We start from the raw sequence: 16,308 nt of genomic DNA on the forward strand, positions 1-16,308 counted from the left end.
TATGAAGCCCATTCACAAACTCCACTCATCCTCACAGCAAAAGGCTCAAATGTTCAAGGGAGAAGTGGGGGGGTGGTACAACTTTGGGCGAACTTGACTTTAATGAAGTTCAGAACTGTATATCCCTCCCGCTCCACCTTCTCACTTTGCTGATCTTCCTAAGGACATCAGAATAAGGAGCAGGTAAAATTTCTTAATTTTGTTTATAGCCTCCACAAAAGCAGTGACTTACATGCAGGCTGCAAAGAAGGCCATGCTATCCTACGGGACCTGACTCAAGTGCTGTGAACTTGGCTCTCCCTAATGCAAAGCAGTGGAAGTTTGCTAGAATGCAGTTTAAAAAAAAAAAAAAAAAAAAAAGAATCATAATAAAAGACTCCTTAATAGCATGAGAAAAGCTAAACTTTTCATTATTTTTTTTAAACTCTTTTCTGTCTATTCCCATAAGAATCCCATCTGCAAAATAACCTAGAATACGGCTACTCTGCCAGAAAGCCAGCGGACTTTCAGGAATGAAGCAGAAGGCAAACACTGCCCTTGAGCAGCTACAGAGAAACACTCTGGGACAGTCACTTACTTGTCATAATGCCAAACAACTCTTCTGTGGGGCAGCAAAAGCTCCTCCATCATGACAATTAGAAAACCTCAGTCAAGACACACGGTCTCCTTAAACCGGTACACTGTGGATCTACACAGTTCCCTTGGATGGAGCGTATGCCCCAAAAATCAAGCAAATCTACAGGAATGTTCAATGCAACACAAGGGGAAGTGACAAAAAGGCCATGTCCTGATCTGCAGCCAGCAATGGTTCTCTTGAAAGTCCCCCAGATATCTAATACAGCCTTGAAAGGGAGGTGACAGAGCTGATGATCCATTTTCATCTAAAAGGATCAAACAAGCATTGTGCTAAACCCTGGGGAACGTTCTTCAAAAGGGCAACCACTCACATTGCTTTGATGTTCTCCTTCCTTACATCTGAGGAGATGTCAGACTCGGGGGGTAAGAGTCTGGGACAGGTTCTGACTTCTGGCAATAGTTCAAACAGAAGACGAGCCAGTAAGTAACAAGTGTGGGCAATACTAAAAACATTGCTCAAAAGGTCTCTGCCTCCCTGCTTTGAATCCACTACAGGAATGATATAAACAAATATGTCCCCAATACGTGAACCTTCTGAAGGATCCGTTGGTGGGGCAATGCTTCTCTCCACATCAAAGACCATTGCTTCCTTTGCCTAGACCAGTATCTGAACTTCAACAGCCCTTTTTCCCAGAGCATTAGCAGAAGTTTTCTGTTTTCTGGCTCTCTCAGAAGGTAAGTGGTTATCATCTGTAAAACTAGCCCAAATCTGTTTCCATGAGGTTAAGTAACTTGCTCAAAATCACAAAGAGCTCCAAGCAGTGCCAGAACAGACCCTATTCCTCCTGACCATCTCTTTTCTGCTCTGGTTGGTAGACAGCAGGGCTTTCTCCTAACATGGATTAAGCATAAAGTCATGCATTTTGCAAGCATCAGGGTGTTCAACTATAGACTGCTTAACTCCCTCATACACCTTCCCGATATGTGGAAAAGAAAAATGTCTGACTCATTAAAAAGGTGAAAAAAACACACCTGGGTGTGTCAGGAAAAGTGATGAGCCTATTTATAGCCTATTCATAAAGGTGTGCATTTTGCTGAAAACACACGTAACTGAATAAATCACACAGATGCACACACCCACAGAAGGAAAGAGAGAGCTGCGTATTTTACGTGATCAGGTTCGCAGCGCTGCCCAGCACCCCTCCTGATGGCCTTCAGTCTGCTCCAGAAATCAGGCCCTTGGGCCAAAAGAGCAATCAGAAGCAGATGATGAAATACCCAACATCGCCACACTGGTATCATTCAGCACTATTAGTTCAAATTTTAACTCTTCTGACAAACATGACAGTGTTCCTACCTTGCTGCTGTCTCAGACTGCACAGAATAACTTCATGTGTATGGCTACGCTCCTCTTTTCAATTTTTTTTTTGCCACAGTACAAAATAGGTCATTTATATGATAGCTTAACTGTAATAAACGTCAAATAACCCACCCCTTAATTCTTCCTGCATTGCATTTTAGCCCATTTCTCCTTCTGCTCCTCAGTTACATTACATTTAGCTTGGAAACTATTTACTACTTGGAGCTCTTTTTTGAAGTGCCGGCATATTGCATGAAAAATACAGAAATTAAAAAACTATTTTAGTCTATACAGAGATGGGTGCAGCGACCGCTTCTGTTGCAATAAAGCAAATTCCTGATCTTCATGTAAAACCACACTTTAAAAATTATTTTAAAGGAGACAACAACTGAACCAAAGAATTCTTTCCTGGACCACCTAATAAAGCTTGCTTTGGGGAAGACACAAGAACAAAAAATAACAACATGGGATTCTGGTCTCTGCACTTATCCTCAAAGAGGTAACGTGCATCAGTATGATAGCACTGCCTCCTCTACACGATAATGATGCAAAACAATAAGGAGGCGAAAAGGTGGAGATTTCTGAGCTGGAAGTCATTAGCAGACTTAACGTGTCTGATAGAAGGAATCAGTTTATTCATTAATACAATTACACATTTCATTATTCGGAAATCTTAAAATAGTCTGTGATTGACTTGCAAACATATGTACAATGTTCACTGAGGTGAATAGCACCTAGTTTGACAAATTATGAGCAACTTTGTCTTGTCGGGAACTTGAGAGTCCTAGTCCAGCTAATAACTCATAGTTGCCATGATGCCATTTTCTACAGCATGGGCAAGACGTGCAGCCTTAGGCCTGTCCATCAAATTGGTACCTGCACCTTTGATCTGAGGTGTGCTTAAAAGGGCAGCAGCAAAACTCTTCAGACTTTTTCTCATTAAACAAGACACACATGGAGACAAAACACCCCTAAACAGAGTTTTACTAAAACATGACTTCATTTCCTGCTGCTCTAAAAGTAGAAATCCTGTCCAAACCTCCTATTTTCAGAATTCACATTTGAGCTATCAAACAATGGGCCTCCAGCCTGGGCAGCTATTTAAAGCCCTCCTGGAAGCACATGTTTGGGTTTGCCTGGTAGGTGACTGAGGACTCCAGTGCTAATTGCATACTCTGAGTTAGCATGGTGGAGCTGGGTTGAAAGAGGTCTTACAAAGAAATTTAAGCAGGACAAGAAAGCCAGGCAACAAATGTGGTGAATCTCATGGAGTATCCTGGATTTACATCCAAGAGATGTTGCCATCTGGTGGGTGACTTGTCAAGAGGGAAACCAAAGGATCTCCTGGGGCCATCTGAAAAGTGTTTCTTTTCTGCTTCAGAAACCCCAAATTCTGGTTCTGAAAATCAGAGCCCATATCTGAAGTGCATTTGTGTGATTTACACAGTTACTGCATTCACTCTTGCAACACAGGAAACCTTATGAAATACATAGGCACAGTACCAGCAATAAACTGGAGCCTTTGTTTTTCCTTTTAAACCCTCAACTATTAATACGGAGAGTGCAGAAAGATTTTTTCAAGTCCCTTTATACTGTAGATGCCCTAAAAATCTATAGAAGTGTAAGACCCTACACATTACATCTTAAATAATCTCAATACAGATTCAATCAGTTTTTCCTGTGACTGATGTCATCTAGAACTGGCATCATTTCCTTTTAATTACACTGCCTAGAGCAATTAAGTACACCAAAGAGGATGGACTGCAAAAAAACCTCCTTGGCTACACTTTTTTATTCTATTTTAGGGGTTTTTTTTGTTTCATAATTAAGAGTATTTTCAAATCCACAAATGATATTGCCAAGTGGTCATTTGTTATGCAACTTGTTTACCCTTTTGGTCTACCAGTAAAAAGATTGTAATGCATGAAATATATTTTCTATGAAATTTTCTACGAAAAGTTGTTTCTTAGGGGAAAACATAGCCTGCAGTAGAAGAAGATAAAGTATGAACATATGTAAAGGATTTCACAGTAAAAGAAGAGTTTGAAATACAGATATTTCCAAGCTAATTGAAATTCATTTTAGTCTGTCCTTTTAACTAGCAGGAAGAAAGTAATTAAAACCCCTCCCCCCCAAAAAAAAAAAAAAAAAAAAACAACACCTGAGAACTACAGAATTAGGAACAAATTAAAGACTGAACCTGCTTCTCCACCTCAACTTAAGCATGGAGACAAAGTTCCCAGTGAGTCAAGGCATTTGGAATAAATGGGAGTGTTTCAGCCCTGTGGAAACTGCTGGCAACCAGCTACCAGGAGTCAGTCTCTCAGGCTGTTTTTCTGCCTCTAATTTTGCTCCTCCTCCTCTCTGAAACCCATACAAGAATCCTGCACTTTCTGAGACCAACCAACAAGAGAATAGTGGTTTACGTATTACAAAGCAAAGGCTCAGAGTGATACAACAGTACACACAAAAGCAACTACATCTCACAAAATGTCCTTACTCAATTGTTTCAGTAACTTGGCTCACAGACAGGGTATTTCTCACCCTTCGCTTCATTAGGAGCTGCTGCAGCTCTGGATTTACAGTACTGGACCATCTTTCCCTGTTTGAAATTTCATTCCAAATCTCCTCCGCTGAGCTCTTTGACATTTCCCGCATGTTATGTACCAGCCTCTAAATGCAAAGCAAAATTTGTGCCAAATAATACAGCCATTATCATGATGGCACACAAACTTGCACAAGATGCACCGCACAAATACTCGAGCTCCCAGCACACCAGCCTGATTTGTTAGCTTTCCCCTGCAAGAAAGTTCTCCCAAATCTGCCCAAGAGCTTCCCAGCGCTGAGAAGTCTCCACTGCCCACAGCAGGCTGTGGTTAAGGCTTTTGACTCGTGGACAGAGATGATGTTGTTCCTTCTTTTGTTGCTTTGTTTGCTTGATCATGATTTGAGGCTTTTTATTATTAGCTGGGTTTTCTTCCAGTGGGGGGGAGGGGGAAGCTGCTCTAACAGCAGAGGCAGGCAATGAGGCTGCTGCCTTGCAATGAAGTTTCACTTCCCTGCTTTAACACAGATCACCTACACTACTACCACATGCTATCTGCTTGGCCATTCAATGTCTCAGTTATCCTCCCTACCCTGCAGAGATGTTGGGAAGAAAAAAATGCATATTAAAGATTATAACAGTATCAGTTACTACAGTAATAAGGACTTGCTGAAAAGCTCAGTTTATGACCAACACCAAGTAGGATAAGCATCCATGACATAAGTGGACACATTCAATCCCAACAGTCCAATTTCAGCAGCAACAGCCACGGAGCTGATACCGTCTCTCTGCATCCCTCCCTGCTCGGACCTTTGCTATTTTTTTAATACTCAAACCTCAGCGACCAAGCTTTTGCAACTAAAAACATCCAGACTCGAGCAATATCCAGTGCCATTACATCTCTGCCTGCCATGATGACAGACCTTAATGTGCTGATGAGGCAGCATTTGAAATTCCTCTGCAAAACTGCAGAGAGCCTCTGGTACCAAGGAAAACTTCTTCAACTAGGGAGTATTTGAACCAGATCATTTAAAAATTGAAGCATTTAACAATGACAATAAAGCAATAGCTAAAAAAGTTTTTGGTAGCTTTTCAGTAAGGCAAACAGCTTAGCTGGACAGTGTAACCTGGTTTGTACTTGGGCTGGCAAAAGAGCTACTGGAAGCACACAAAACATCACCTGCTGCCTAGTTCTTGGACCTCAGCAGCTTATTTTGATACTTCAAGTTTTGACCGATCAGCTTAGATGAGAATCTGTTTCTTACAAGGGGAAATTATTTCCCTTAAATTAACATAATCAACAGAGGGGCAGGATAACTACCTCATCCCATCCTTCAAAGCAAGTGCAGAAATACAGGTAAATATTTTGTCCTTTGAGCGACTGCTGAATCTACATTTAGCCACATCTTCAGGTAAAAAAAGCTGTTCCCATAAATTAACAATCAGAAGTCCTTTCTTTTATTTTGTACAGAAATAAAAGTTTACATTTGAACAATACTGTTAACTATATATATTCAGTGTTTAAGACTGACGATAAAGGCAGCATAAGAAAGAGGCAGATTGCTTTAGTAATTATATAAAATGCATCAGTCATTTGACTCTGCAGTTGTAAGCTTTTATTTAGGTAAAGTCTTTCAGGATACACAGAATTTTCACACACAATGAGAATTTAGGAGGTATTCTGACAGTTTATATTTCCATTCCATTTTCTTTAGTTTCTCACCTATGAAAAATTAAACCACCTTATGGTAAGACTTTTTTTCATGTGATTTCCTTTGAAAGCTTTGCTAAAATATTCTACTTAATTTTGGCAGCAAATGTAATCAAATAATTTCTCTTTGTTTTTTATGCCTCCATACATCACCAAAACTACTGACACAATCAAGAAAAAAAATTTTAAAATCTGGCTTTCTTTTTACATTAGCTTTAATAGACTTGTGGTTGCCCCTTTCATCCCAACCCCTGATGGACCTATTCTGAAGTCTCCAGGGGACCACAGGAAACTCTGAGAACTTGGGATGAGGGTAAGAGAAGAGCCTGCAAGCCCAGAAAGGAAGAAGTGCAGGTTCAAGGCAGGCAGGCAGAGAGGCTCAGTATGCTTGAGTGCATCAGCCCTTCCTCCATCCACCCGAGTCATCTCCAAGGAGAAGCTGTGCTCCCAGGGATGTACAACACATCTTGCATTGCAGGGACAAATGAAAGATGCTCAAAGCTGGAAGTGAAAGACAAGATTTTGGCCAAAAGCTGTTTGCAAGAGTTTCCTTGCAGAACACTTGCTGAGTGCCTTGGTCTGGATGTTTAAACAAGGGCTGGTCTCCCACACACTGTCTCTTATTCATGGCTAATCCTGCAGTGAGGTCAAATAACGCCAGCTCTGAATCACCACAACCATCTCCAAGGCAACCGGCTGAATATAGTGTAAACACATGATTACAGATGCACTGTCCAGTTCAGGAAGGAGGAGGAGGAGGAAGAGGAAGAGCCGGTTTGAAATAAGTCATGCTTTTATTGAAATCAGAGTAGTCAGTGCTGAAGCAACACCGGACAAACACATTGATGTCAGCAAAGCATGAAAATAACAGGTTTTCCCCATTTTGCTTTTCCCTGGCACCTGCTCTACCCCTGAAGTCTTTTTTTCCAGGTAGTTTGTCCAAAGTGAGGTATAAGCACAGAAGAGGCTGTTACCCAAATGGTTGTTTTACCTCTGAGATGTCACCTCTTCCCTTGCACTGCAGCCCTGGACAGTGTGCTGTCTGGCAGGAATGGGACTACCATTGCAAAAGGTCTGTTAAATGTTTGTCTGATACAAGCTGAATTTTGGGACAGCACCCATCAATATCTAGCATCCTATGCCACAAGATCACAGCTCTACCAGGTTAAAAAAAATAAACAAAACCCCCATTATAATTAAAGGAACAATTGAGAGTAACCCCTGTTTTTCCTTTGAATCATAAACAGAGTCAGATTTCCCACTAACAGCGACAAAACGAGCCCCAGGGACCCCTCCCTGGTGGCTCAGTTATATTTGTGCAGAGCCCAGAGCATCACCCTGGGTACCGCCTGGCAGCCACCGCCACAGCCACATCCACTGCTGTTCCAAGGATGTCAGGGTCAGCAGTGATAGGAAAGCATCGTTCCTGCCCGGAAATCCCATCAAGTATGCCGGTTCCTGCACGGACTGAAGGGGAACACTGGAGTTTTTCAGTTCCTTTCTTGGCAACGCAGCCATGGTCCCGAGGGGAAGATGAGGTCATTGCAAGCAAGGCTGGCAGAGCCCCACGCCCACCACACAAATGCAGGGAAGGAGTCGTCCCTTCTTCCTTCTCTGGGAGAAAATAAGCACTAGTCTAATTGATTGCATGGGGCTCCAGTTGTCAGTAACTGTAAAAAGATTTCTCTTCCCAAGCCAATTGAACAACCCGAACAGCACAAAAAACCCCAGAGGAAATGAAAAAATACAGTGGCCAACTTTTAGCCACTCGTTCCCAGGAGGAAAAACTCCTTATCCCAAATTGTACTCCACATGCATCTCCTAAAACAATACTTAGGAGATCGATAAAAAGGCAAACCCAAGTAACACACTTGATTGCTTAAGCTATACTGTGTATAGTGAAAATGTCAAGCGTTTTTCTCACACTAGTATCAATGTGCTGCATAGCAACAAGTCAGAATGAAAGGTTAATGGTAAGGACTGCAGCCTGGAACATGCTCATTCCCACGGTCCTGAAGTCAGCAAAGGGAAATGCTACACTGATTTGTTTTGTTTTGTTAACAGCATGAAGGCCTAAAAAGAGCAGTGGGCTTTACTGTGAAAACCCACCCCATCAGAACCGGTTGTGCCGGAGAGATGGCACGAAGCACCATACACTGCTTGCCACTACGATAATTTCAGAAAACTGGCTCTGATCTGCACAAAAGGATTTAGGGGAGACAGGCTGTATTTCACCAGGACTACAGCAACGAACCTCACCGAGTTAAGCATATCCTAAGTGTAGCTAGGACCTGACAGGCTGTACACCAACTAGACAATAGTATCCCTAACCTGGCAAACGTGCCTTCCATTATCGTGCTCACATTTAAAAGCTTTTTACTATGTGTAAATATAACTGTGTATTTTCTACATGAGAATCCCATAGTTACACATTAAATTATTGCATTCTCAGTTATATAACTAGCAAAATTAAGCGAGAGATTTTTAAAAGGCAAAAACAGCCATCCAAACCGTGCCTTCTAGGCTATCTCTATGAGTGTGTAAATGAGGAAAAAGACAACCAACAAAACAGCATTATATTTACATCCGTTGAATTAACCACATTTCATAGACTAATACACTGATATGCAAAGAAAGGCAATTGTTTACCAGGAGAAATTGTCTCCAGACTCCCAGGATTAATCTTTCTTGTGCTTGTGCAGTGTTGGACAGTTGACCCAGTGAAGACCAAGTAGAAAACTACATCATCTTCAACTTTATCTTCCTCAGTCAGCTGCACTGTAATAACAGAGTCACCCTAGAAAACAGGACAACAAAAATAGTTAGGTTTACACTTGCAAGAACTGCATCACAGAAAATAAAATTCTACATACAAGGCTCCTGCTCCCTGTTCATATGGTCCATTCACACGACTTGGGGCCCATCCTAATTTTCAGATATACAAGTCATCCTTATCATGCCTCTTAGCATCACAGCCAGCCAACCAGCTAGAAAATATGTTGAGTGCAGCTCTGGGAAGAGATATGTAGAAATCTCAAGGGTATATTCAAAATAGCAACCTAATATGGTGAAATCACACCAAGTCTGACAAACACAAGCATGTACCCCACACAGTTTTTTATACACACACATGCATAAATACACATCTCCCCCCACATACAGATAGCTAAAACAACAGAACTGAAATAGTAGCGTAAAATTGCCTCCGCCTTCATAAATTTTAATAATTTTCCTTATTTTTGCTTGAGCATTCACAGCTCCCCTGTCCAAGCTAGCCATTGTGTTTATAGTTCCAGTGTAACCAACTTAATCGCTGAACACATCTCTCATCTGCAATCCAAAACCACACAGATTTTGAAGTTTCATACCCACCGAGATTTTTTCCACCTTCCTTAGAAAAAAAAACCAAACTGTGGCTGTACAGACAGCAGTAGCTCTTCTCACTCCTCTACAAAGCTTATGTCTTGGTGAAAAGCTCTGTACATTACCAAAACCAGCAGGTTTTCAAACCCTGAAATCTGTCATGATCTGTTGGCTGAACGCTCCTGCTTAGTTTTAGGGAGGCTTTGTTACAGTATATCAGTATATTCTATCATTTTGCACACCTTTGCTATCAGCAAAAATCATGTTCATGAAGGTCACACACGGTTATCATAGGATACAGTAAATACACCTGAAATTCATACATCTGCATGGACAAGAACAGGAGCAATATCCACCACCTTCAATTTTCCATGGGAAAAGGAAAGCAAGGAAGGAGGATGGCTTTTAGTTACTACAGAACTAAATGTGTTTTCATTTGATCTCACCATACATCATTTATCTGCCCAAAGCATTATATAAACTACGAGACACTGAGAACAGAGGAATGTGACCTGACCTTCTGCCCCTTTTCCATCAAGATCAAAACCACTCGGACGCCCCAGTTTTACACTGCAGCTGCATGAGCCAGCTCTTTGACACCACATCATTGAGCATATGGTTAAGGCTGCGGATCTGGAAAAGATTCTTTTTGCAGATTATGTAATTCTGATTTGCATACCAAATGGAATATGCATGTCATTTCATTTAAAACCCTCTCCTTAAGAGGACTCAGTTCATCCTTTCTCTTTGTCAGATACAATTATTGCAGAAAAATCCCCCCACTTCCATGCCCTCCCATACACCCGTGCCACATTAGCATCGCATCCCATGCTCCCTCTCCAGTATCCCCTCATTCTCCCTCATCTCAGCTCCTTTTACACCTCCTCTGATCTGCCCTGTCTGGTCCCTCTTGCCAGAGGCAGGATTGCACCTTGTTTTGATAGAAACAAGGTTTTGCAGTGCAGTACACAACCAGCCCCTGGTCTTAAAAACAAATATATGGGTCAGTCTTATAACACACAGGAAAGAAAACCAGTAATTCAAAAAAGATAAATGGTGCAGTGAGTCCAGTTTGCATTTCCAGAGGTTGCAGAGTTACAAATGTTTTAGGAAGGTCTCACATGATAGCATCAGACCAGACTTCCAGCTGGGGAGAAAGGAACCATGTAGCAAAAGTCTATCTTGTATATAGTCAGTGTTAAAATAAAAACAGCTGCAGAAAGAAATAAATCAAGCTTTAAATTCAAGCATGACCAGTTCACATGCTGAGTTGAAAACTAAATATTCCATTTCAAGCAAATGGATCCAGTTTTAAGCGGACGTTCAAAAAAACAAAAGCTGAAGTTTTAACCTACAAACCCTTTGTGCTTTCATTTTCATAACCGTCCTTGTTCAAACTGTTCCTCCCTTAAGGCATGAACGTACAAAGTACTTAAATGGACTTAAAATAAAGGTGACATTTCAGGACGCTCATCAACAGGGCTGATTGTTTAATGTGGTATCTGTTAAAGGAGATTTTTCTTTTAACTCAGAAATCAAGTACAGCTAGTCCAATTCCTGTGAAAGGAAAGCAAATCCGCACATGAGAAGACACCTGTCTATCCATGCAAACTGCTCACATTTCAAGGAAAGGCAATTTAATTTGCAGCATTATTGCAAGAGCTAATTTGTACATTTGTATGTTTTGTTATTGACAAAACCCATATAAACACATGTAAAAAACCTCAACACCAGAGGTTCCACATGACCTGAAATCTAAGCCAGGACTTCAAAAAAGATAGCTGAACTTCTTATACAGACACCTGACCTAATTTTGAAGGTGGCCTTGCTTTGGAAGGTGGTCAAATCACATGACCTGCAGCAGTCATTTCCAACCAAATTACTTCACTCTTTATATTTCAATTCGGTTTATTTCAATTATTGTTTAAGTCTATGCAGAGCACAAATTGTCATCTGCTGATATCATTTTAGACACAGCTAAAGAGTCTTCTAAGCAGCACTTTATGGTAGGATGGTCTCCACAAGCCTGTTCCCCCCTCCTCCTCTCTTCCTCTGGAGGACCCTTCAGCAAAAAACTGAAGGGGGACACCCAATATCCTTACTACGACAACTGAGCGGGGTTGTTTGTTTTGTTGGTTTTTTTTTTTTTCACTTGAAGTTTTAAGTTGTCTCCAAATATCTTCAGCAAGACTAACAATGTACCACTTAATTGCTGCGTGCTTCAGTTTACTTACACTAAATGAGAGACCTCTTTCAACACACATCTCTACTTCCCAGTCATTAACAATTTAGTTATCCACTGCCAATTTTAACTTGATTTTAAGAAGTTATAGTCAAACAACATATTTATTTGAAAAGGAAATAATGCACAGAACAAACTCTTCTCTTTCCAACATTTTTGGAGTTAAAGAAAACCAGTAACAAACACAGCCAAATTCCTCCAACCCACATAGAAGTCTCCAACAGCCCTATTGCATTCAGCCTCCAAAAACATTTTAATTGAAGTATGTTTACCTTTATTCATTTAATATTGTCCAAAAAATGTCATCTGTTCAGTATCACTGCCACACAAGGTGGTTATTATAACCCCTCTTTCATCCCGAATGGCTAGAAATGGGAGGCCAGCCTGCCAATATCCCTTTGGTGAAAGTACAGACAGATCAAAGCCATTCTCTGGAATGTTCCAACAAATAAGAATAATTTAATTTCAAAACTAGTTTGGATCAACTAATATTTACTTGGCTTAAAGCCCATTGGAAATGAAAACATTCCATTTTGGTCCATTCATGAAAGAGGTCACCCTCTCCCTCGTTCATATCTGAAAATCTCTGGCTTCAGAGAGCTGTAATGGGACGTAAAGAAGGTAGATGTGGCTCTTTCCTCCAAAAATATTCCCTTTCTCAAACTGCAGGGAGAAAGCAGGTCTGCCTCACCAGGGTGCACTGGAAAAAGCCAAACCTGATCTTGGGCTTTAAACTACTATAAAATCCTTTTGTGAATTGTTTCAGAGTAGCACATTTCTGAACCTTGAGCTTAGTTAAGGCAGCAGAATGCAATTAACTCTAAAATTGCCCAAATGCTGTTACTAGGTCTAAAAATTGAAACTAGATAGACAATGCATCTGTTTGTCAGCATATTTTGCTGGCATTAGGACAACTTTATCTTTTTAGGGATTTGTTTTTCCAATGCTGCAGTTAAAGGCACGCAAATTGTGTGTAGGATTATTATGAGCAACCCTGAGTAATCATTTCTAATTTTTCAGACTTGGTGTCTGTGCCTGTTAAAATTAATTATTTACCTTCAAAGGCCTTTTTTTTTTTTTCCCAATAGATGACCTCAGCAATATTTGGAAGTGAAAAAGTGAATACATTGTTTAAGTTCAGAAGAATTAAGATCACTTATGTTATTAGCTCAACAGTATTATTAACCTTCCAAAAACAAAATAATTGTTTTAAGCATGTAAAGACATTGATTTTTTCCACTTCAGGCCGTGGAAATCTGTCTGGTTTCAGGAAATTGGTTATCATTTGAGACCATGAGGACAGCCCCAGCAAATGCAGAATTCAAAAACTCAAGATGAAAACCATGAGTTTAGCTGGCGGGGGGAGTTTTCCCTGAGGGATATCAGCTCTAGCAGCAACAGGTACATTTCTCTGCAATGAACTATGATGGGAAAAAATATTCTTAGTATGCTGGCTAACACATTTTGAAGTTTCTAACCCACCCACCCACCCCCCAAAAAAAAAAAGGGGCAAGCCGTATTTTTGTATCTGAAACATGTGATTTCTAAACTGGTTTTCCCCGCATAGTTCATAATGGGAATTTTGAAGTACATTAACTAAACCAGTAACCACCCACCCTGATCCGCCCCCTCCCCCCCAGTCTAAAAATACTTAAAAAAAAATGAAGTGTTGTTAGACAGCGATACTGAAGCACTCAAGCATTACTTCAGCATTCTGCTTTTAACAAGAAAACACTAACAACCAGTAATTGTGAATGTGTTCCACACAGAAAAGTGAAATTCCTGCTGACGACCATTGCCATCTCTGGCTACTAAATGGAAAGTCCACGGGTCAGATGGGTTAGAGATTCACATGCAAGGAAAGAAACCTTCCTCCCAATGCATTTCCTTCTAGGAGCTGTTGTAGCGTCAGTGTTTTATGATGATTCATTAAAGAGGCTGGATTAGATGAGTAAATGTAACTTGCCACTGTAACAAGTTTTGTTTTGTTTCCTCTATTCATAACACGAATCAGATGCTTGTTGGGTCATTGCTTATTGCATTATGTTGGGACACAAAAGGAGAAATATGCTCCCTCCCCTTTGGGAAGCTCTAAATAACTCCCCAAGAGAGCTGCACTGTACCCAGGACAGCACAAAATCACAGCTGTGGCTTCTTCCTCCTCCTTCAAGGAGTTTGGGCTCGTTGGTACCTTTATTTACTCATTTTTTAGATAAGTTTGACTTGCTGTTGCCCCAACTACTGCTCAACAGAGTACACAGGATTGAGCTGTAATTACAGCAGGAGACAAGTCCTTTCACATCCCTACACTTTGAGCTTCCCCAGTAGTGAAATGGGAACTGTGGTTCAAACACACAGAGTATTTTTCATCCAAATGGCTTTTAAAGGAAAAGCTGGCTTTTCAATCATATAACGTTTTCTTTGGAAAGTGTGCAGGACCAACAATAATTAAGTTAGACAAAATCAAAGGGAAAGCTGAGACAATTCGACCTCAGATTGAGAACTCCAGAATACTCTGAAATGAGCTAGAGGATGGAAAAGGCAACTGTAAGGCAGCTTTAGAAAATGTGCCAGAAATCATGCCACAAGAGAAAAAGTAAAATATAATTGTTTAGATGCTTGATGATCCATTACCATCTACCTTTGCAAGTACACAAGATCAACAGTTAAACCTTTGCTCCCGGACAGTGTCCCCATCTCAGCTGAGTATCTTGGAAGATCCCTCCCATTGAAAGTTACTTCCCGGTGGTGCAAACACATGCTTAACCCCCCAGAGAACCACAGCTGGAAAGGACACCCACAGCACATGGACATCTCCATGCAGAACAAAACCAGGTGCAGCACACAGGCTCCTGACTGCAAAAGGACATGGGGGTTTGGACAACTATTTTTAGAGCAAACATAACAGTGCTTATCTCCTGGAATAACCCTTTTGATTGAGAAAGGCTTGGATCCCAGTTTTTCCTGGTCTAAGCACTCCAGCGAGTCAGCTGCAACACAGGCACCAAGCACTATCACTGCTGGCTCATAAAACCAAGGGATGCTCTTCTTTCCACAGCAAGAAACTAACCTGCATCCAACAAACTCTTCCAGGCTGCTATCCCCAGGTTAACAGAAGCAGACAAGCAGCTTAACCCTGAAGGGTGGAATCTGGAGATGGGTCCTACCTCCAAAATATCCAACTGAGTCCCCTTCTCTCTCTGCCTCAGCATGGGGTGAGTTTGCCAGCAAACCTCACAATCTTGAGGGTATTTTCTCTCATGGGAACAGTATTTGGGCTTCTGAGTTGCCTCCCGGTACTTTACTCACAGATATTGCAACAATGCAGCTTGAAAGATGCATCCCCTTTTGCAGATCTGTCCATTTACCCTGCAAGCTCCCAGCACGTATATATAAAAGGAATGGACCATGGGAGAAGGTCAGAGGTATCTGTTACAGTGAGATAACAACAGTCATTATAGATCTCTTCAATTTCACCAGCATGTATTGACTCAGAGGAGCATTTCAGAGAAAGATCACATCAAACAGTTTATTCTGCAAAACTCCAGTCCCCAGAAACAAAGGTAGGGCTGTGAAATCTGTCTGAACACGAGCGGCTCTAGAAATCCCTCCTCGCCTGGAGATATCCCCCTTGATAAAGGCAGTGACCTGGGTCAGGAGCGTGGAGAAAGATGGATGTCGTTTGGCTGGAGTGTTGCAACCTCCTGCAGATAAAACCTCCAGGGAGAGACTCCAGAAACAAATAGAATGGCAAGCTGCCAGGTTTGGGGTAGATTTGGGTCCTCTTTCACAGTCAATGACTTCAAAGTCCTTGATCTTAAAGGAGCATGAAGCAGAGATGTTTTTTGTTTTCTATAAATAAATTAAAGGAAAAAAATCACAAAAGATGACAACAAGGATTACTCCAATGGTTTAGAATAAATAAAAATAAATCTCCAAACCTAACTTTATTTCCCTTTTAAATTAACAGCAATGCTATTATTTCTGCCAGTGAAAGGTTTCACGTTAACAGCATGGACACTGAGCCACTCTGTGATGAGAAAGACAGAATTTTGCAAAGTGATCTCTTACTCCTAGGAAAATACAATCACAGACCATAATGTCTTGCCCACAGGCCACCAAAAGAGCAGAATGGTGGTACATGTTTCTCTGCCAGCCACATAGCAGCTCGAGGTGATACCTTCCGTATTTCATTAACACTGCACTGAGCCAAGTGATCTCTTCTTCCAATGCTAGCCACAAAGCCATGACTGAAACACTGATATATATGCAAAGTAACTTCATTCTCTCCTCCACTTTCTTTCCCCAAAGGTGAGAAAGAAGTTAGTCCAAAAATAAGATTAGCTTAGCATGCTGATGAATAAAAAGTTGACCCAGGGCAAAGCAGGGATGCAGAGTCAAAAGACCATTTAGTTAAGACCATTTGGATAAAAGGAATATGTGGGAAAACATGAACATCTGTGATTAACAGCCCTGAACTACCGTCTCCAGGCCCAAGCTGGTTCCCACAG

General features: G+C 41.1%; 1 protein-coding gene across 13 annotated transcripts in view; it reads right to left on the reverse strand.

The window, feature by feature from the left end:
- The window catches only part of AKAP13 (A-kinase anchoring protein 13), a 222,469-nt gene that overhangs the window by 132,336 nt on the left and 73,825 nt on the right, over window positions 1-16,308 (reverse strand). For all 13 annotated transcript variants that reach the window (XM_080396174.1, XM_080396186.1, XM_080396175.1 and 10 more), the window contains one exon: window positions 8,842-8,989. In XM_080396174.1, coding sequence (XP_080252300.1) covers window positions 8,842-8,989 — 148 coding nt within the window. The remainder of the gene's footprint in view (window positions 1-8,841; window positions 8,990-16,308) is intronic.

Source organism: Falco punctatus (assembly GCF_963210335.1).
Source record: "Falco punctatus genome assembly, chromosome: 7".
Taxonomy (NCBI): Eukaryota; Metazoa; Chordata; class Aves; order Falconiformes; family Falconidae; genus Falco; species Falco punctatus.